Genomic DNA, 21,420 nt, shown 5'->3' with positions numbered 1-21,420 from the left:
AAGAGGAAACAGCCTCAAGTTGCGCCAGGGAGGTGATTGAGTCACCATCCCTGGAGGTACTTAGAATACATGTAGACGTGGCACTTAGGGACATGGTTTAGTGCTCAGTTATCTTAGAGGTCTTTTCCTAAATTATTCTGTCTTAGTCTGTGGGTAATCTGAGGTATTGGGTGATGTATATTGAAATATGTCTACCTCTTGAAGACAAGGTGCCTAGAGTGGAAAGAGAAGCTTGCTTTTGGCTATGCTTTTGCTAGCAACATGATCCCTTGCCTGTTGGCACATGCTGAGCTCTCCACAAAGACACTTCACACAAACACGTCACACCTCTGCTGTCATTTCATTACTTACACCACACTTAAAGTCTGCTCAGTTTAACCTTTCAACGGTGATAGAATGGTCTGGTTTGGACCGAACCTTAAAGATCAGGTAGTTCCAGTCTCCCTTCCACACATCGCCATTGCCCCCCTCCCCTGGGCAGGCACACCTTCCACTAGACCATGTTGCTCAAAGCCCCATCCAACCCGGCCTTGAACACTTTCAGGGATGGGGCATCCACAGCTTCTCTGGACAACCTGTTCCAGTGTCTCACCACCCTCACAGTGAAGAATTTCTTTCTTATCTAATCTAAACCTGCCCTCTCTCAGTTTAAAGCCATTTCTCCTTGTCCTTTCATTATATGCCCTTGTAAAAAGTCCCTCTCCAGCTTTCTTGTAGGCCCCCTTTAGGTACTAGAAAACCACAAAAAGGTCTCCCCAGAGTCTTCTCTTCTCCCTCCTAAACAACCCCAACTCTGTCGTTATAGGAGAGTTGTTCCATCTCCCCAGTCATCTTCGTGGCTCTCCTCTGTCTCATATATCTCTGTCTCAAAGCAGCTGTGTTCCTGACAGGTCTTCCTCTGGTCTCACATCTGTTTTTCTAATCTGGGGAAGCACAGCTTTCCACAACTGGCACTTGCAGGCTCTTCCAGGCTGGGGGAGATGTGACTGTCAGTCACAGCTGGCAGGTCTTTGTGTGAAGGAAGTAGGATCTCCTCTGTGGTTCAGTTTGGCATCTTGACCCAAGTAGGTCAAGTCGATTAGCACAGAGTGATCTGATCTGATTTCAGACCTGATCGTGGAAAAGTGTGGAGAAAAAAAAACTTCTCCCTCTCTACTGCATTGATGCTTCATTGCTAACTTGAGCTAATCCCCTTGACTAATGGGAAGAGCTGACATGCAAGGGGTTCCCACCTTGATATATGAATGATGCACCTCTGGGAGATTACAGTGTATAATCAAGATCACTTGGCTGAGGAGGTCCTTTGCCTGCTGAGAGGTATTCAGCTGTTCAACCCTGGTTTTAATATGCTTTTGCACACTGGACGCGGTAAACTAGAAGAGAGTCTCAACTCAGATACATTTCCTTGTACTCCTTGTACATTTATCTCTGGGATAAATGCCTGTTTGTCAGGTGATAATGCTTTAAATTACTTCTCTTTGGTTGAGCTCTTCTAATGGCTTTGTGCCTTAGTTTTGGATTAAATCTTCTACAACCTGCTGCACAGTAAAACATGCATGTGTGCTAAAGAAAAAAAATTACAGAAACAACTTCTCTGTGTTTCTGCTTCTTCTACTCCTGCCACAAGTACTAGGTTGAGGTAGCCAGTTTTCCTTTTGACAATTATCAGCTTTTGTAAATATGCACTGAAGAAAGAAAAAAAAATCCGTGCCAGAGTCATGCAGTAAATGTCCATCCCTGTCATGAAAACAAGGATGCAGAATGAGAATGTGTCAAATCTTTAGGTGTGCCTGCAGATGAGGAAATGTGCCGCACCTTTCTGTTGAAAAGTGGAGTGCAGATTTTAAGCTTCTTTGGAAAGGTGCTGCAAGCCATGAGCAAAGGTGTGTCACTGCACATCCAAGGAACCCGTGAGCTGCTTTGTATGACCTGCCTCAGGAGTTTGTCTATAGATGTGAAATGGAACAATATGGAATTACAGGGTTCAGTCCAGCATATGGTGTGCAAATCTATGGCAGGAGGAGAGAGGGTTTGCTGATGTGAAATATGTGCTTTGTTTCTGTGTTTCCTGCTAAAAGTGTTTACTCCTGACAGTTTAGTGGTGAATGAACTTCAAAGTAGATTTTTTATATGTCATATATAGGAAAAATGCCAATAAAAGAAATAATGACTTGCTATAATGACTTGGATGACTTGCCCTGTAGATGCTTCATTTTATAGATTCTCAAGTGCAGAAAAATCAAAACAGATATGCTTATAAGAGTAGCGTTACTGGAAGGAAATGTGTCTGATCAGGGAGAAGTGGAGTAAGCAAAAAAGCAGGAGATTGCTTTTCAGAGGGTTGTGACCTTGAGTGGCTGAGTATAATGAATTCAGTGTTTCAGGCTGCCTTTTTACCTTGCAACTGCTGCATACCATTGGTATTCATGAGCAGTGACAAGGCTCTTTAGTGGAAGCCTTGCAAAGCATCACCCTGTATCTGAGAAAAGTTTAAAGTTGATAAAATGCAAAAGATTCAAAGTGCTTGCTGGAAACACGGCCTTTTATCTGAACTTCATGGATTTTTAATTTTACGCAATATATAAACTTTATTGCCACATTTTCCTTTGACACTGTCATGGTTTGAGATCACAGATCCTAAACTGTCTTTTCCATGAAATTGCACCTTCTGTCTGTATTACAGTGGTGTAAAATGGCACCTGTGCAGCTGACTTTGGTATCACATTGCCCCTGGGAAAGCGAAGATTAGCCCTGATTGACAATCTTCTGCTCACACCATGCAACAGCTGAGAAAGAGACTAGGCTGGGATTAAATTTCTCTTCTACTACTGCCACCCAATCTTCTCTGTCCTGTGTGTTGATGAAGTGAATTAGGGGTTTTCAACTGCCTGTTGCAATTTATTTTTGTTTAAAAATATTTGATCACAAGTTTGAGAAGTAACTCATGAGCAGCTATTTCATATTTACTGACACCTTGGTGTTTGTTTCAGTGTTGGTAGATTAGATCCTATTCATGAGCCATTTACAAACAATGAATTTTGAATTGAATAATAAATTATTTAAGGTTATAGGGTTTTATCCCTTGCAGTTTGACACATTCTGTTCATATTTCAAGAGAAAACTGAAATACATTAAAAGACAACAGTGATCAAATCTTCTGTGTTTTACATCTCTGTTCATGGCGGAGTGCTAAAATTTGTTGGGAGTCTTTTTTGAGTTTCTGACCTGGGAAGAAGAAGGTGGTAGTTGCTGGAGAAGGAGAAGATGAGAAGAGCTAACAGCCAGTCCTCCTGCCTGCTCCAGACCCAAGAGAAGTATCCACCAAAATCTCAGGGTGTGTTTCCTCCTGGCATCCCAAAATATTGGTCTGGGTAGGCAGGACAAACAAAAAGAGGATTTAGGAAAGTGGAAGAATGTGGAGGTCAATAAACAAAGTGATCCCAGTGGAGGGGAGAAACTGGAATGGTTTATTCGTACAAAAATTGGTATTTTATAGGTCTGGGGTACTACATATTCATGTGGGGTTTACATATTCATCGGGGGGGTGGGCCTATCACAGTTGGGGTTTTACAGAGATGAGGTAAAGGGGAAAACCCAGGTTTACAAATTTTGGAGTCTTAACACACAACAAAGGGGAAAACCCCGCTTTATCTTAGGGGAATTACATGGAGGGAACAGGTAACACAAAAGAAGAGATAAAACAAATAGGTCTTCTGCAGATGCTTGATAACATCAGGGTATGGTCCCTCTGCCTTGGGCAGGGCACTCCACACTGGTCACATCCCATTTGCTTCTTAAACTGAGGTTTTTTCCCCAGCTCTTGTAGCCCACTGGCCTTTTGCTGAGACCACTCAAATTCCTTTCTGAAGATATATGAATTTGGGATCCAACAGAAGAAAGGACACTCTTCAGGACTGTAGAGAGGTGCAATAATTTCACAGAGTCCTGTTAGTATCCTTTTTTCAACTGCTGTGAATGCAAATTAATTCTAAAATAAATGGAAAGTGGAATAAACTTATTTTTTCCTATTGTGTAGACTTGTGTGTCTCTTTACAGGTCTACTGGGAAATCTGAGGGTCACCCTTTAGCTCTTTCCCGTCACTCCCTTCCTTCTGAAAATTGAGAATATCTATTTAAACAGTGTATACCCAGGTTATTCTTAGGTGCTTACTTCTGTCACGTTGGTTGAAGCTCCCATAACTCTCCAGGAAACGTTTGTGCTTTTCCGTGTAGAACTACAATACCTGTTACTTAGTGGGTTGTGAATGCCGTTCATATATACTGTTGGGATTTAATTAAAACACTGTTGCCTGCTCGCTTTTGTTTTTTAAGATGTGCATTTCATTGCTGTATGCAAGGCAGTGAGCTGCAGAGGGTCAGAGGGCAAAAGGCATCAGATATTATGCACCATAAAAAGCACAAAATCTTTCCTGTGGGGAGGCTGGTCATGCATGTGCTGTATGAGGAGCTAAGATTGAGCTCGGGCAATGCTTACCAGGCACAGCAGTGTACCTCTGCATCCCCCATGCTCCCTGTATGTGTGAGCTGTGCTTGACAGCCTTTCTGCCTCAGGTGCATGGGAATAAGCCAGTGCTCTGCCCTGTAATGATAAAGTGTGCCATTAGGTTTTCCTTAACTGGTTATGTTTTCATCAGGTGATCTCCAGACAGGCAATTTGGAGTTGCTCAGTGATTATTGTGGTTTGCAGTGTACAAATTAGTGTGGGAAGTTGCTAACATTAGCTTTCCAGCTTAGGACTTCAGTGGCAGCATCGGCTTTTTCTATGTTCACTCAAAGCACAAAAGGTAAGGAGGGAGAGCACAGAAGGGTACTGTGTTGCTGGCCACTCATTGGGGCGTCTTTGCTCTGGCAAAGGATCATCCCATCATCCCATTTTTCTAGAAACCAGGATGCATAGGTGGGCTTCAGACAAAGAGGGGTGTGATTCCCCAAAGCAATTTGCTTACCTCCTGGATTTTTAGTATTAATTTTTATTTATTTAATTTTTAAGGATGTTCGTGTCCTGGGAATGTAGTACTAGTTCCCCACCACCTCAAATTGTTTCATAACCCATGTTGGACTTGTTCTGTATGATGCTGCAAGTCTGATAACGTCTGCCCAAGCTTCCCAAATGAGCCTCAGTGGTGCTGCTACCCAGTTGCTGCAGTCACTTGCTGCAGACCAGAAAACCACGTTTTCTTGGCTGGGTGTAGACATGACACGTTTTATTCAACCAGCTTCTCTAGGCTCCTCTTTCTGCCTTTGAGCTGTGGTGTGCTGCCTTGTGCCCACCCTGAGGGACCACACATGCATGGGGCAGGCTGCTGGGCTGCAGAGCTGTCTTAGCTGTTGGAGCCAGTGTTGCGAAGAGGTGCTTGTCCTGAATCCAGTGCAACCCAAACCCCTCAACTCCTTGTGGTCAAAGTGTAACCGGGATTTGTTCCTCAGCATGGGGTCAGACCAGCCAGATGGGCCTTCAGAAAGGCAAGGCTGAAACAGGTGTTGAAAATGCTACTGAACAGGTCCAACAGCACATCCTAATTTACCAGCTGTCCAGTGTTTGTCATCTGTTCCTCCTGGTTTCTTTATTCCATTAGGTATTAAACATAGTAAGTCCTTACTCTACAGGTGTTTACCCATATGGAGGGTCCTATTGACATCTGTAGGACATGGTAGTTTTGCAAAACTTAGCAAAGGGTTCTGGTATTTGTAGGGTAAAACCAATATAGCTTGCCAAAATTATATTGATTAAAAAAAACCAACAAAGAACGAACAAACAAACAAAAAAAACCCAAAAAACCAAACTGAAGCATGAACTAGTAATGTAAAAAAATAATTCAGTGCAATTACATACTTTTAATACTTGTGTCCCTGTGACGAGAGAGAGATTTATAGTGATCATATTGTGAAAGCAAAGCTGCAAAATGAAATGAAGCCTACTGAATCATCTATTGTAAATTCAATGTGAGGGGATCAGTGCAACTTAGGAGAAGTTATGACCTGGCATATAAAATTCTCCTATTTTCAGTGATCATTATTAATAAAATAAATGAATGAAAGAACTGTGGGTGACTGATCCATTATTTTCTTTACTCACTCCTTTTCACACTTAGCCTTGGAATAAAGTCATGCTAAGTCTCACCGCACCAAAGCATGAACTGAGTCTCTCCAAAATCCTGAGTTTTAATTTCAGGCAAATACGGAGCTTGGAAGAAGAGAGGGGGGGGATGCAGGAAAAAACTCAGGCAGGAGAGGCAAGAAGAAGGTGGAAGAAAATCCTTGGGTGTTTTACAAAACTTGTGAAAAGTTTTTTTGAGACCTTTAGCAACCTGTGGCAGATGATTTAATTTGGTACCTGGGAGTTTTTAAGGTCAAAGCTTCTAAAGAAGAGTGAAGTTGTGTGGCTGAGCCCCAATAAAGAGAGTAGTGAAGAAGATATTTCTACCATCACTTCACCTCATCGGTTTTTGAGACCCCAGTCCCAAGAGGGTAGTTTAAGGAGGGAACGAGAAGAGAGTGCTAGCAGGACTTCACATATGTGGATTTAGAAATCCTTCTTCCCCTTGATGTGAGTTTATAAGCATGTCATGTAGCATAAGCAAAACATTGCCAAGCTGGAAGCTTTTGGACTGGGGACTGCCAGGCATAACCAAGCATGGTGGATGAGCTACAGGCACTTTGGCAGGATGTCCTCTTTTTCGATGAGTCAGTGATAGAGATGCACAGCAGTGTAACAGCTAACTAGACAATATGGAAAAGAGCATGTTAGCAGAAGCTAGCAGTGATTTAAATTGGCTTGTTTGGGCAGTCGTGCTGGGATAACTACTCTTGCTGTATCGCTGTAGGCTTCAGTGAACGGTTTTTAGTGGAGAATCTCTCTTCCTCTGCTGTTTTGTTGCACACTGTCCTTCCTCGGTTCTGTCTCCCTTAAAATACCTGTTGACAGGTACATTAAAGTGTATCAATACAGATTGGTGGTAAAGTTCATTTGATTTTAAGGAAATTAAGTTTTGTAGGTTTTTATGGGTTTGTGTTTGGTTTTATTGATTTTTTTTGTTTGGTTTGTCTGTGTTTTTTCACATTTGTAGTCATGACTGCAACTAATTAAAAAATGTGTTTTTGAAAAAAATATAAGTGCTTGGCAAAACTGTGCTGTCATCAAAGACAGAACTGCCATTCCTGTTGAAACCTGTGGAGGCAGAGTTAGGGCTTGTTTGGTTCTCAGGATAAATTGTAAGGTTTTTTTCAAAATATTGTATGTTCCTCTTTAGGAACTCAAATAAGGGGAGAGAATTGCATGCTACTTTTAAGATGACCATGAATATACCAGGAAGTCTATCATTTGCCTGGCCACTGCTACCCACCACTCCAATACAGATGCTGAGGGAAAGATGTACAGTGTCCTTGAGCTCTTTTCCCAGACGTTCCCTACATCTCATTGCTATCATCAGTACCTGTCTCCTCTTCCTTCTCCTCACCCTCATGTTGTCTTTTTGAATTACTTATCTTCCTTACTGAGTTTTAGCAGATTAAAATCCTACCTACTCCTTCCAAGCTAAGGTGAAGGGGGGAGAGTAGTGGAGGCAGTGCCATATGCCAGGCAAGTCTGTGATACCTGCTGATGATCATGATGATAATGTAGAGTGGGACTTGAAACTGTGGATCCAGTAGATAGAGAAAAGTTGCTGTATGTGTTCCTGCTTCACTGATTTCTCATTTTTGCAGTTTTATTCATGGTTGGTTGCCAAGTAGTACGTGGAGCAATGATTTTTAATGTTGTAATTAATCAGAAATGTCATTTTCTCGACTGCACAGAAACTGGTATTTATTTACCTAAATTTGCAGGCATGAAAAACCTGTTGTCTTCTAGCAGCCTGTCTAACTTGACCACAACTGATAATGACAATAGGCTTTCCAAACTCCTGCATTGTCATGTTTTTGCAGCCGTGATACCATGGTGTAGGTTAGGCAGTCTTGAAAGTGAAAAAAAGTGTTTTGCAAAACTTGTCAAAACAAGTGAATCTCTTATGAAAACCATAACTCAGGTTGTAGCAATACCAGTAACTCTCTCCCCCTACCCAAAATTGATGGTATCTTCTTGCTGGATTTGCTTTTGAGTGCATGATAAGCTGCTGTTTCCTATCTGTGTGGCAATCTGTTGTCCTCAGGAGCTGTCAATCACATCTTAGAGCTCTAGCAGAGAAGCGCGGTTGCTTTTTGATGGAATTGCTTTTTGGCTTTTGAGTGAGGTCTATTAGTGATGGGTGCCTTCACATTCAACAGCAGATGAGGAGAAGAATGCTCTTCCACCTGCATATGTTTAGGGTAATGTCTGTGTGCTGTTTGTGTTGGGCATAATTGGAAGACAATATTTTTTTGTTGTTGTTTGGGGTTTTTTTAAATTTATATAAAAAATACTATCTTATATGAAGTGGTGGTCTTGTAAGAGCTGCTGATGCCTTCAAAGGGCTGAGGAAGGTACAAATTTATTCTGATTCCCTTTCAAGTCAGTAATAATATACGTTTTAATCCAGTTTCTTGTTTTTAAAGTCTTATACCATCACTGGTGCTGCGCTGTCTCCAGTTACTGAAACAGAAGGAGATGGAGCCTGTTCAAGGTTAATCGGCAGCTGTTGCACAGACCTCAGGAGCGGCAGAGCTGGTGCTTTGATCTGATATTGGGGTTTGACAGACAACAGAAACATCTAATTTTCAAGGAGATTTTGTTCTGCAGGAAACCAGTCTCCCCCTAAACTGACCTTATATCCCCTGGAAACATCTTCATGGCTTTGTTGTGCTTTAAAACAGGAAAGCAAAGTAGTGCTGTTCAAGAGGCAGAACTAAATTTGTTGAGAGAAAGGTGTTAGTATTTTACCCCTGTGTTTTTTGAGGAAATTGGGAATAGTGCTGTAAGGGTTTAAAAATTAATTTTACCCTATTCAGCTGGATTAAGTATGTGCCTAGATTTATGTAGGTAATCAGTTTAAAGTACTGAAACTTAGATTGTGTTCTCAAATATCTTCGAAAGTTGTGCTTTCTCTCACTATCTACAGGGTTCGACTAGTCCTTCTCTGTAACTCTATCCATCCTTTCCCACCCCATCCTGAATAAAACCTGCCAATTCCTGACTGTTGGCAGAGGGGAGGTAGTCTGGCTGGTGAGAAACGGAGCCAATTGGTGTCACTGTCTTGAAGCAGTTTCTGGAGTATTTGTTTATATTCCCTTTTGTGTGTCCTGTGGCAGTAGTAAGCACAGGCTTTTATGGTAGTTTCCATATTCAGCTACTGCTGACGTCCAGCTGTTGTGAAAGCCTTTCGTCATGGAGCACAGGAAAGCTGCAGCAGGGAGGCCAGGCAGTGCAAAGGAGGGCATCTAGACCAATACTCTGACTTAAAGAGCAATGCATCAGACAAATGGCCATTACTGCTTGTTTCCCTGGACTTATATATGGAAGAATAGGTCTGGTCTTCTGCTCAAGAGGATGAATGCTTTATACTTGGGTTGAAGTCAGTGGGGGATATCCAGCTTCCAGTGAATTTTCCACTGAGTTTCCACTGAGTAGTCTGGCCAGGCACTTGGCATGTTAAGGTTTTCGTGTACCTAAACTTAAGTCCTTTCAGTAGTTCTAAGGCAAAAATGAAGGACAAGTTTTCAGAACAAAAACTGGTTATTAATATAAAATTAGCAAAGTTATGGGTTTTTTTCTGGATGACTTCTGTCTTTCTGTGACCCCTCCTTGATCATCATCTGTCTGTGAATTAGGAAAGAGAAAGAGCGAAAATAAATGTGGTTTTGGTTATCTTTTGCATTAAAAAGCTATCTCCAGCTTGACCTAGTTGATAGCATCTCTTCCTGTCTCTCAAACTTTGTATTCAGAGCCAAGCTACTGAGGTGCATAAACAAAACATATTGACTATTGTTCCTTTTACTTTGCCAAGCCCTAATAGTGACATGCTTTTTGAATGCAGATGCAGCATAACCTACGTTTATTGCTCTTAATTTAAAGCAGTTTTAACTGTTTTGAATCAACTGCATTGAGGATCTCACATTATAAGGTACAATATGTGATTTTCAGCGTATCTATGTCCAATAGAAAGTAAAAAAGGAAAGGATTTTTGTTATCTCCAAGAACAGATAGACAAAGAAGGTAGGAAGTGTAGTGTTTGCACATTCACCAGCAAAATCTACAAGGTAGAGGGACTCAGAACTTCTCCAGGTGGTCTTACAGCTGTGAGATTTGCAAAGCTATTTCCTTTCCCTTTTGCAGTCAGGAGAAATGTATTTGCTGCGGAAATGATGGCATACAGCCCTTCTTCTCCAAACACTATTTCAAGTATTTTTACAACCTCACTTCATGGAAATAAAAAACATTGGGCTGTAGTTAGTGCTCCATGGCTTTCTTTGCCCACTTGCCACAGAAGGATGGCTTTTTGGGGAGCTCTGGAGTAACCCAAGTCACCAGGCTTCTCCCTGCAAAAGAAGTTGAGATCGATGTAATGTGCTTACCATCTGTGTTGAGGAGAGTCCTTCCTTAGATGGTCCTGTATGCTGAGTCTTGTCCATAAATTAACTGCTGGTGAAGATTTTGTTACTGTTGCATGCACCACAGAGGGATGGCTGCTGGATCAGTGGCTGTAACTGTCGTAGCTGGTGAGGTACCTCCTGCCAATATCTCTTTGTTTTGCCACCCCCGCCAGAGGGAAAGGCCCACGGACAGACACTCCATTGTAGAGCTACCTTGCCAGGGAACATGTTGTATTTGCATTCCAGAGGCCTCTGGCTTTGTGAACTCCATTGTTCCAGCTTCCCCTGAATAGCAGCTATTGACCCCTAACAATGTACATTTGTTTAAATCAACCCCTTTCCCTGCTTTAAAAACTTATTATAGGACTAACTCAACCAAGTGAAGGCTTCTGTGTGGGCCCCTTCTTTTCCCCTTCATAGGCAGAAAAAAATTTGCAGCATTAATTATTTAACTTCAGGATGGAAAACATTCTCCTCCTTGTGAAAGACTATTTTGAATGCTGAGGTTTTGGCAAATTTTGTTGCGGCTTAATATTTACAAGCTTTTCATTACCCTTGAAAGCATAAACTTCATGTTACTCGAGCTCTGAGATGCTGGCAAATAATAAACCAGTGGAATAATGAGTTTTGTTGTCCTGAAGGACTTGAAGAACTTGACTGCATTTTGATAAATAGGCTTTTTTGCTGTTTATCCATTTAGATGGATTGAGCTCACCTAGGATGAGAAGGTGGAGACTGGCTGATAAAGACATTTAGCGCCCAGCAGCAGGCTGGCAAAAGCATTTCTCTGTGTGGTGGGAAGACTGGGACTGAATTCTCTTTGCTGCTTGGGGTGACAGTCATACGTGCGTCCCCCCCTCAAGCCATCATGTCTCCAGAGCTTGATGGTGATAGTAGCCACCATCATTAAACCCATTACAATTTGTGAACAAAACTGGCTATTTAATGTGGGGGAAAAGCTTTGCCGTGCCTTGCTTCTGTGGGGTTATTAGGTTGAGGCAAAAAAGACCAGTGAAGTAAAAATTTTCTGTGATTTGAACAACCTTGTAGTCCTTCCATTTTGTGCCAGAATAATCCCACTAATAACAGCAAAATATTCAAACATGAAACAGAGGTTGTCAGATAGAATGAGATTGTTTGATGGGCTGAAGATTCTTTCTTTTGGTGTCCTATGTTAACTCAGGAGTATTGCATCTCATGAAGTTTCTATAGGCATCACTGTTGGACATGTTAGTAAAGGGTTGCCAACAGGTTGAAGGAGGTGATCCTGCTCCTGTGCTCAGCTCTGGTGAGGTCACACCTGGAGTGCTGTGTCCAGTTGTGGGCTCCCCAGTGTAGGAGAGATATGGACATACTGAATAGGGTCCAACAAAGGACCAGAAAGATGATGAAGGGACATGAACATTATTGTGTGTCTCAGTGCTGTTGTTGTCCCATCAAAGAAAGAAAAGTAATGTTTATTCAACATTATCTAAAGCATATGTAACTTGTAATGTGGCTGAAGTCCGTGGTAGATTCACAGGCCACTTGCCTTAAATATGCAATAAAAATAAAAAGCTGTGTTTGTCTTGATTGTCAATCAGGACTCTCCCCCTTCCCCCCTTCTAGCCTTAACCAGGCTGTAGGTCTAGTTTCTGTGCTTAGAAATTCAGGCAAGGACAGCCTTTGGATGCTAGCATGCAAAATTATTTTATTTGGTTTTTTTCAGTGATTGTACACCCAAAGTCACAACCTTATGATTATCAGGCTATATCCCAGCACTTTTCCACCACCCATTTACTTTTTCTTTAGGAGATAATTTGACTGCTCTGGTGAAAAAAGTCTCTGTTCTCTGAATGCCACGAAAATATTGTCATTCTGATATGGAGCCAGCTGTCTGTAGAGAATGGGAGTATAGTTTGGGTTGGAGATCAGACCATGGGTTGCTGCTGCTCAATGTTTTCATGCCAGTTAAGAACTTCTCCTACACGGGAGCAACTTGAGTGGCTATTGTTTATGGGATGGCTTTTGCTGCAGCTGCAGCATGAGCTGTGGTCCTCCTCCCTTGTTCTCAGTGCTGGATATTTCTGTTTTCTTAATGCTGCATCTACCAGCCAGGTGGTAGATGCAACATTAAGCTTTGCCTGCTGTACTAGACTGACTTGGGTGTCTCACTGGTAGTGTTTCCAATGCCTCCTCACCTCCAAAAAGCAAATATCAGTAATCCTGCTTGCTACTGGTTGGGTTTTTTTAATCCTCTGCATTGTAGTGCAGGCAGGAGAGGAGAACCCTGTAAAGGGCAAAGTAGTTTAGAAAACAGGTGAAAGATGGCAATGCTGTGAGTGCCTGACAGAGGCTGAAAATAAACAGGTAGGGAGCCAGCTGGCTTTGGGGAAGATCTTTTAAACTGTGTGTAAATTCAGCACCGCTCTGTAATTTTACATGTGCTAACATGAGGCACATGACTCAGAGAATCAGAGAATTGGCTCCAGCTGCTCTTGCTGGCATTGAGGAACTTGTACAAAAAAAAAAAAAAGACACTTCAGTGTAGTTCTTCTGTATTTACTGATCGAGCAGAAACCAACCTGCTAACAGATTATTTTATTTTATTTCTTTCCCTTGCTTATTTGGATTTTGCTCTCACTTTCCTATTATTTGATAAGTATTTCCAGAGGAAAATACTGAGTGAAATTATTTTTCCAGTTTTCTGTTATGTCATCTATAATTGTCTTTTGTTTATTGCAGGGGTCTCGGGTCTGGCTGCGAGAAAATAATCAGCATTATCCCAGTACTGTTCATTCGTGTGCAGAAGGAGTTGTCGTATTCAGGACAGATTATGGTCAGGTATGGGCATTGCTCCTCTGTGTTTTGTCCTTTTTGCCTTTCCTGTAACAAGCTTTTCACAGAATCACAGAATTGGTCAGGTTGGAAGGGGCACTGTGGGTCATCTGGTCCAAACTCCCTGCTCAAGCAGAGTCTTCCTAGAGCACATGGCACAGGATTGCATCCAGATGGTTCTTGAATATCTCCAGTGGGGGAAACTCCACAACCTCTCTGGGCAACTTATTCCAGTGCACAGTCACCTGCGCAGTAAAATTTTTCCTTATGTTTAGGTGGAACTTCCTGTGCACCTGCCCGTTTCCTCTTGTTCTGTTGTTTGGCACCACTGAGAAGAGCCTGGCGCCATCCTCCTGACATCCACCTTTTAGATATTTATAGACATTAATGAGGTCCCCTCTCAGTTGCCTCCTTGAGGCTGAACAGGCCCAGCTCCCTCATAAGAGGGATTCTCCAGACCCTTTACCAACTTAGTAGCTCTCTGCTGGACCTGCTCCAAGAGCTCCATGTCTCTCTTGTACTGGGGAGCCCAGAAGTGGACACAGTACTCCAAATGTGGCCTCACCAAGGCTGAGTAGAGGGGCAGGATCATCTCCCTTAACCTGCTGGCAGTGCTCTTTCTAATGCATCCCAGGATTCCGGTGACCTTCTTGGCCACAGGGACACACTGCTGGTTCATGAACAGCTTGTCCACCACAACACCCAGGTCCTTCTCCACAGCACAGCTTTCCAGCAGGTCAGCCCACAGCCTGTAGTGGTGTATGGGGTTATTCCTCCCCAGGTGCAAGACCCTGCATTTGCCCTTGTTGAAGTTCAGAATATTCTCTACCCATGTCTCCCACCTATTGAGGTCCCTCTGAAGCACCACACAGCCCTCAGGTGTCAGCCAGTCCTTCCAGTTTTGTATCATCAGCAGACTTGCTGAGGAGGCACTCTACTCCCTCATCCAAGTAATTGAGGAACAAGTTAAACAACACTGGGCCCAATATAGAACCCTGGGGGACACCACTGGTGGCAGACCTCCAACTAGACTATACCACTCATGACGACCCTCAGGGATCTGCCACTCAGCCGGTTCTCAATCCATCCCACTGTTCACTCATCCAACCCACAGTTCTTGAGTTTACCTATGAGGATTTCATGAGAGACAGTGTTGAAAGCCTTGCTGAAGTAGAGATAGGCAATATCCACTATTCTTCCCTTATCCATCCAAGTAGTTGTATCACTGTAGAAGGCAGTCAGGTTGGTAAAAAATGATTTAACTTGAAGGCATGCTGACTACTCCTGATCACCTTCTTATTCTCCATGTGGGTAGAGATGGCCTCCAGAATGATGTGCTTCCTCACCTTTCCAGGGATTAAGGTGAGGCTCACTGGCTGGTAGTTTCTTGGTTCCTTCTTCTAGCCCTTTTTGAAGACTGGAGTGACATTTGCTTTCTTCCAGTCCTCAGACACCTGCCCAGATCTCCATGACCTCTCAAAGATGATCGTGATACTGTCCCCCTCCCCCATCATATCTAGCCCTGCCAATGAGTCTCCCTAGTTCCTGGGAAAAGACTCTCCTCCCTCACTGAGAAAGGTGAGTCCCATCTGATGCCAGCATGCCTGGAGCTGCGCAGGACATACCATTGTCAAAAAATCCAAAGTTATGGTGGTGACACTGACTGTGGAGCCCTGTATTTTCTCCTTGTGGGGAGGCATAGGGGAAACTAAACGGTTTGTGAATAAAATATTCATTTTGTATGACCTGAATGTGCAGCTTGGTTTTGATAGTTTGTTCTGTTGCCTGTCAGTTGCTATGATTGTGTCTGACAAAGCTGAAGCAATGCTGCCAGGTGTGAGAGCCTTGTTCCACATAGGTCAGTGATTATGTAGTTTACTGGAGAGAGGTGGCCTCTCCATGGTTGTATTCCCTTACAGTAACAGAAAGTGGGGGCTGGCACATGGCCAACAAAATTAAAACATGTCTTTCAGAGCCAGAGAACCCTTATTTTCTTTACATGCCTTTCTGCAGGCAGGAAAGGAACCAGACAGAGTTGCAGAGGGGCTTTTGATGAGCAAGATATAATGTACTCACAGTTAAATTGCTGCTCTCCTAGCAGTGAGGGAGGAAAATGATGAAGTGACTCAGTGAACAAAGGAAGGGCTATGGATGTTATGATGTCATCTATCTGGACTTGTTAAAGCATTTGACATGGTTCCCCACAACATCCTTCTCTCTAAATTGGAGAGGTATGGATTTGATGGAGGAACTGTTTGGCGGTTGAGGAATTGGTCAGATGGCTGCATCCAGGTGGTAGTAGTCAACAGCTCAATATCTAGATGGAGATCGGTGACAAGTGCTATCTGTCAGGGGTCTGTACTGGGACCAGGACTGTTTATAATCTTCATCAGTGAGATAGGCAGTGGGATCGAGTGCAGCCTCAGTAGGTTTGCAGATGACACAAAGATGAGTAGTGCAGTTGATAAGCCTGAGCGACAGGATGCCATCCAGAGAGACCTGGACAAGCTCAAGAAGTGGTCATGTGTGTACTTCATGAGGTTTAACAAGGTCAAATACAAGGTTCTGCGTTTGGATTGGAGCATCGCCTGGTGTCAGTACAGGCTGGGGGATGAACAGATTAGAGTAGCCCTGCTGAGAAGGATTCAAAATGCTGGTGGATGAAAAGCTGGATGTGAGCTGGCAATATGTGGACATGAGTTGGCAGCCCAGGGCTGGGCATTCTGGGCTGCATCAAAAGTAGTGTGGCAGCAGGTCGAGGGAGGTGATTCTGACCCTCTAGTCCAGTTTTGTAAGACCTCCTCTATAGTACTGCATCCAGCTCTGGGGTCCTCAGCACAGGAAGGATGTGGACCTGTTGGAGCCATGAAAATGATGGGATGGACCACCTCTAAGGTGATAAGGACAGGCTGAGCATTGAGGTTGTTCAGCCTGGAGAAGGGAAGGCTCCAGGGAGACTTTATAGCATCTTCCATTACCAAAAGGGGCCTATAAGAAAGCTAGGGACAAACTTTTTAGCATGGACTGTTGCAATAGGACAAAGAGTAATGTCTTTACACTAAAAGAAGGTAGATTTAAATGAAATTAAGGAAGAAATTTTTTACTGTGAGGGTGATGAGATACTGGAAGAGGTTGCCCAGACAGTGTAGATGCCCCATCCCTGGAGGTCTTCAAGGTCAGGTTGAATGGGGTTTTGAGCAACCTGGTTTAGTGGAAAGTGCCTCCCCTCACTGCAGGGAAGTTGGACTGGATGACTTTTACAGGTCTCTTCCAATCCAAGGCATTCTATGATTCCGTCATCCTTTTCAAGGTAACCTGCACCAAGTTACCAGGTATATTGGATTGGTGATCCAGATGCACATGGTACGGAGAAAGACATGCACAAAACTAGACTGAGAACAACTACCACTGGGTGCAAAGCCTCCTCTCAGAGAAACAAGACCACTTATGTGCCAGTTTGTTTACTGTGGGTTGCATTTTAAATTGTGCCTTTGGAGTTCTCAGATTTTGGAGGTTGCATATTTTGACTCGTCTTACTGAAATTTGAAGTTCGATGAAGTGGAGAGTCTGAGAGTGTTTCCTCTGTTGGCTTTTTCAAGCAGAAAAAAGAAGGATCCATAACATCACCATTGCATTTGGGCTGCTGAGTAGAAAGGCTGCTGTGTGTGTTGTTACCCTAACATGTCCTCCAAGAAATGTCCTGCGTTGGGCCTTTCGTTTTAAACACAAGCCCTCTTCAGCTCCTAGTAGGAGTCATCCACATGCTTGTAGGAGAGGCAACTTGTAATTTGCATGGGATTTTCTAACTGAATGTGTAGCCAAAAAGAAATTACTAAAAGAACCTGACTTTTAGTAATGTTTTGAGCTGCAAAATCCTTATACTTAAGGGAACCACAGATGCTGCTTGCTTTGGTGCCCTAGAAAAGAATGGCAAAGCTAGTGCTGGCATCTGCCATCAGAAGAGGTACTTGTTAATGGTCTTCTATGTGTGTGTTACGTGTGATGTTACTGCCTTTCCATGGTGCACATAATGCAAGCTGAAACTTCGGGTAATATGGAAAAGGCCTTAAGTCTTTACCGTGATGTCATCTGACTGACCACGTTTGCTTAACAAACCTTGGTGCTATAAACATCACTGGGAAAAAATTACCTCCTTCGGTTTGGCCTGCATGTGTTAAAAGCAGGTGGTGCGAAATGGGAAGAACGTAGGGATCAACCTTGAGACCTGTGATGTGGCATTCCATCTCCTCAGCAGGTTTGAGCTGGCAGCTGCCCAGCCAAAGGCACAGTAGCAATTCACTGCAGTTGATAACATGAATCATTTTCAAGGCTTGTGGTTTCGGGAGCGCACTTTGTGTGTAAAAGGACTGTGCAAGCTGACATGGGTCAGTTAATAACTTTTCCCTCATGCCTTTTCTTGATGTGCTTTTAGACCATCCTGCCCTTGCTGTTCTGCAGCCTACAAGCTGCAGAAGGTTGCAAGCAGGTCAAAGGAAACTGAGATAATGCCTGACTATTATCTCTGACTGCTTGGCAGTCCCTGCAATGCTGGATTATCACTTCGAAGAACAAGGCAGGGGAAGCAAGGGGTGAGGTTGCAGAAATATGGGGTGATGATGATTTTTTGAAGTGGTTGGGGTATTGGTTCCCAGATCATTTTGACAGCTGGAGCTCATGTTCAAGACTAATGGCAAACTGATGAAAGCATTGGGACCTTATAAAAGCACAGCTTTGTTATCCATCTTCTCTGATTCAGTAGCTTCTACTAGACTTGGCACTTCTCACCTTTTCACTGAGCATTTTCCTTGACTTCTGAAGATGTGATTGACAGGACAGTGGGTCTAGGAAGGTGTATTGCCAGAGCTGGGCTCAGGTTTTACTTTTATGAGTTTGGCCTTCAAGTCTTTGCCAACATCAGTTTGCAGAATAACGGAAATTTCATAGCACAGTACATTACTTCTTCATTTTTTCTTTGTGTTCTGTTGCGAGTGGAGGAAATAAATTTGCCACAAAACCCTCTAGCAGCATACAGTTGTATGCTGAAGGAGTGGTTGTAGGGAATCCTACCCAATGTGAGATTAGAATTATATAACAATATTTTAGCATGTTGCATAGCAATTTCTGGTTAGTCACATGGTTATATAATTCCTCCTTGAGTGTTCTTGTGTTGCCTGAATGCTTCGATTAACAATCCATTTGCTAATTATCTTTAAAGGCAACTGTGATACTGTCTTCTGCTGTTGTCACCCTCTGTATGAGAACTAGCTGATTTGATAGGCTGCATGGAGTATCTGATACATAGGATATAGTTTACTAAAATGGAGAATTTCAGGTTGTAAGTTTGGATTTCCCTGAGCAAATAGCTATGAAAAAGTCTTAGCTCTTTATGAAAATAAGAAAAACGTGGCACTGTATGGAGGTAGATGAAAGCCTCATTAAATGCAGGGAGGAGAAGAGTACATCAGGTGTGTGTTTCAGCACCCTGGCCCATGATAAAGGAGTGGGAGATGAAAGATGAAACCTCTCTCAGCACAGGGTAACAACTTTAGGCTGCAGCTGGCTCTGGAGTACCTCTTAAAAGCTTTCTGCAGGCTAGCCTTCGAAACAAAGAGTCTGCAATGACTTGAAAAGTTAGGATGCGCAGACAATTCACATTGTAAATGTTTTTCTCTTTATAAGCACAAACCACATGCTTTCCAGAAGAGAAGATGCTGAACTCATTTGCTGGTTGATGGCTGGGTGGGTTGTGTTGTTTGTTTTCTGTTCCATTAGTGTGCAGAGAACTGGTGAAAGACTCTTGTCGCTGATATTTTGGAAACACTGTGTCTATGAATATGCATAAAAAGTATGTCAGTGAAGTCTGTGAACACTTAGACTTGAAAAAGTAAGTCCTAATCTTTCCTTGTATGTATAGACATATGTTAGTATATAAGATGACATTACAGTTATTGTATTTTCACTACATCTGTTTTTAGGGTTAAAATCTTTCTTAAGGGTTTTATTGACAGTAAAGCAGATGTTTCCTCATTGTCTTATTGTATTTTTAATGAAGTCGTGTGAGGTTATAAAGTACTCAAGTGAATGTTTAAATAAAACCCTAAAAGCCCTGCTGTCACTTTGTGCTTTGTTTGAAATGCCTTACTTGTGTATGTTCAGTAATCAGTGGTTCCGTTGAGAAAAAACCTCTTTCCAGTTTCTCTCTTTTTTTTTTCCTGAATAATATGAACTTTATTTCAGATAGAAAGAGGACTGTATTGTGCTCTTGACTTGTACAGACACATGTGAAACTGTCTGCAGTGAAAGCATAGATAGCAAATACAAAAAGCTTGAGGGAATGAAATCTCTCAGAAGACCTGTGTTGAGTTGCATGGCATTGATTTAAGAACATTTTTCTTCTCTCCTAATTAGGACTCTCTACTTTTTCTTCTGTTTGTGCGTCCAAATATATGTTAAAGTAATGCCAATAAATATAGTCAGTGTGTCAGGTTTTGGTTTTTTTTTTAGTTAATGTAATCATGGTGGTTGGTGTTTAAGCCTTTGAGAACTGGGGACTTTCAAAAAAGCACCTGAGAGCACACATTTTTAATAATATCCCTTCCCTTGCAAGGAAAAACATATATCTGTAAGACATAACATGTATATGTGTGTAGGGGAAATTTGCTCTGAAGAAACTCATCCAGGGAGAAGTAAAAATTGAATTAATTGCTCCAAACTGTCCTCAGTCTGACATTGAAATTGCATACCGGCTTAGCTGACTGAGAGGAACTTTTACATCAAATGTTATAAGAAGAAGCTGAGCAATAATATCCAAAAAATGTAGGCTCTTTAAAAACAGATGTCATATTTCACCAGTAAAGACTGTGTCAGTTAAACCAGCTTTCTGTGAACTTTCTTTACAAAGAAGTCCTTCACGCCATGGTGTTATGTCAGCAAACAGAGTGGAGCTCCGTATCCTTAGCTTCAAATCAGAGGCACCTGTAAATGGTTTGGTCAGCAACAAAAGTATTTTTTCCTGTGTGTTTAATTTATTGTGGCTCTTCTGCGGAATTTCTGCATCTCAAGGACTGGAAGGCTACAGATGTTCCTTGTTAAACACAGCTCAAGTATGTTTCCCATGGAGGCTTTCACTTTTTTTAATTTCTGGTTTGAAAGCTGGGAGAGTTTCTCATCGTGACCTCATTCAGAAAAGTTAGACCTGAGCTTGTTTGAGGTTTGGGGTTTGTTTTTTCTGTTTTGCTTAGTTTGGGAGGTTTCCTTTTGTTTGATTTTAGAGTTAACAATAGGATTATGTTGAAGTTACCATGTGGTTATACCAGGAGAGTTCATGTTTTCCTCATTTTTGGTTTAAAATTTAAAAAAAAATCTCGAACCTGTAGGTAATGGCTAAGCACTTCTCATAAGGACTCTTTTCTTTGCCTTATGTCCTTTCTCACCCTTGCTTGGGACTCTTGTGCTAGCCTTTGCTGCTGTGAGGAGCCCTTTTAAACAAGAGTCTTCCGTTCATATTCACAGGGCATGAATAACACCACTGAAGTTACTTGGCTTAAGTTACTGAAGTCAGTAGGACTGTTTATCAGTAAATGCTGTGTTTGGCTGCATCCATAGTTCATAGGATCAGGCACTGGAGAAGTAAATCCTTCTGGACAAGGATTTTCTTAGTTAACATTGAAAAGCATCATGCTTGCTTCTAGCTCTTCCATGTGAAGACCTGAAAATATTTCCAAACAGTGTTTTTTTGGACATTTTCCTGAATTCAATATCTATTACCCTTGAAATACACCCTGACAAAGGAGCATTTTAAAGGAGACCTTTGTATGCTCCCTTGTATATACAGCCTCTTAAGAAAATATACAGATATATGCAGTGGGCTTTGGTCTTGGCTGCTCTTAGCATTAAATGAATCCATCTCTTTCTGCAAACTTTATTTATGAAGACTTCCATGCTTTTTAATTTAATGGTGCTTATGAAGAGTAGTGACTACCGACTCCAGACATAGAGTAGCTCGTGTATTTTTCGGGCAGCAGAGCCTTTGGGGCTCAGGGTCAATGCCAAATTCAGCAGCTTTACAGCAGGAAGTCA

At 42.3% G+C, this 21,420-nt stretch overlaps 1 protein-coding gene across 1 annotated transcript in view; it reads left to right on the top strand.

The window, feature by feature from the left end:
* The window catches only part of MYO10 (myosin X), a 160,796-nt gene that overhangs the window by 19,887 nt on the left and 119,489 nt on the right, over positions 1 to 21,420 (top strand). The window contains exon 2 of the mRNA XM_027738990.2: positions 13,249 to 13,347. Within this exon, the coding sequence (XP_027594791.1) occupies positions 13,249 to 13,347 (99 nt within the window). The remainder of the gene's footprint in view (positions 1 to 13,248; positions 13,348 to 21,420) is intronic.

The sequence above is a fragment of the Pipra filicauda genome, unplaced genomic scaffold (assembly GCF_003945595.2).
Source record: "Pipra filicauda isolate LSUMZ 115617 unplaced genomic scaffold, ASM394559v2 scaffold297_size1274073_pilon, whole genome shotgun sequence".
Taxonomy (NCBI): domain Eukaryota; kingdom Metazoa; phylum Chordata; class Aves; order Passeriformes; family Pipridae; genus Pipra; species Pipra filicauda.
The sequence above is the reverse complement of the archived record's forward strand: the minus strand, read 5'-3'. Positions and strand labels throughout refer to the sequence as shown.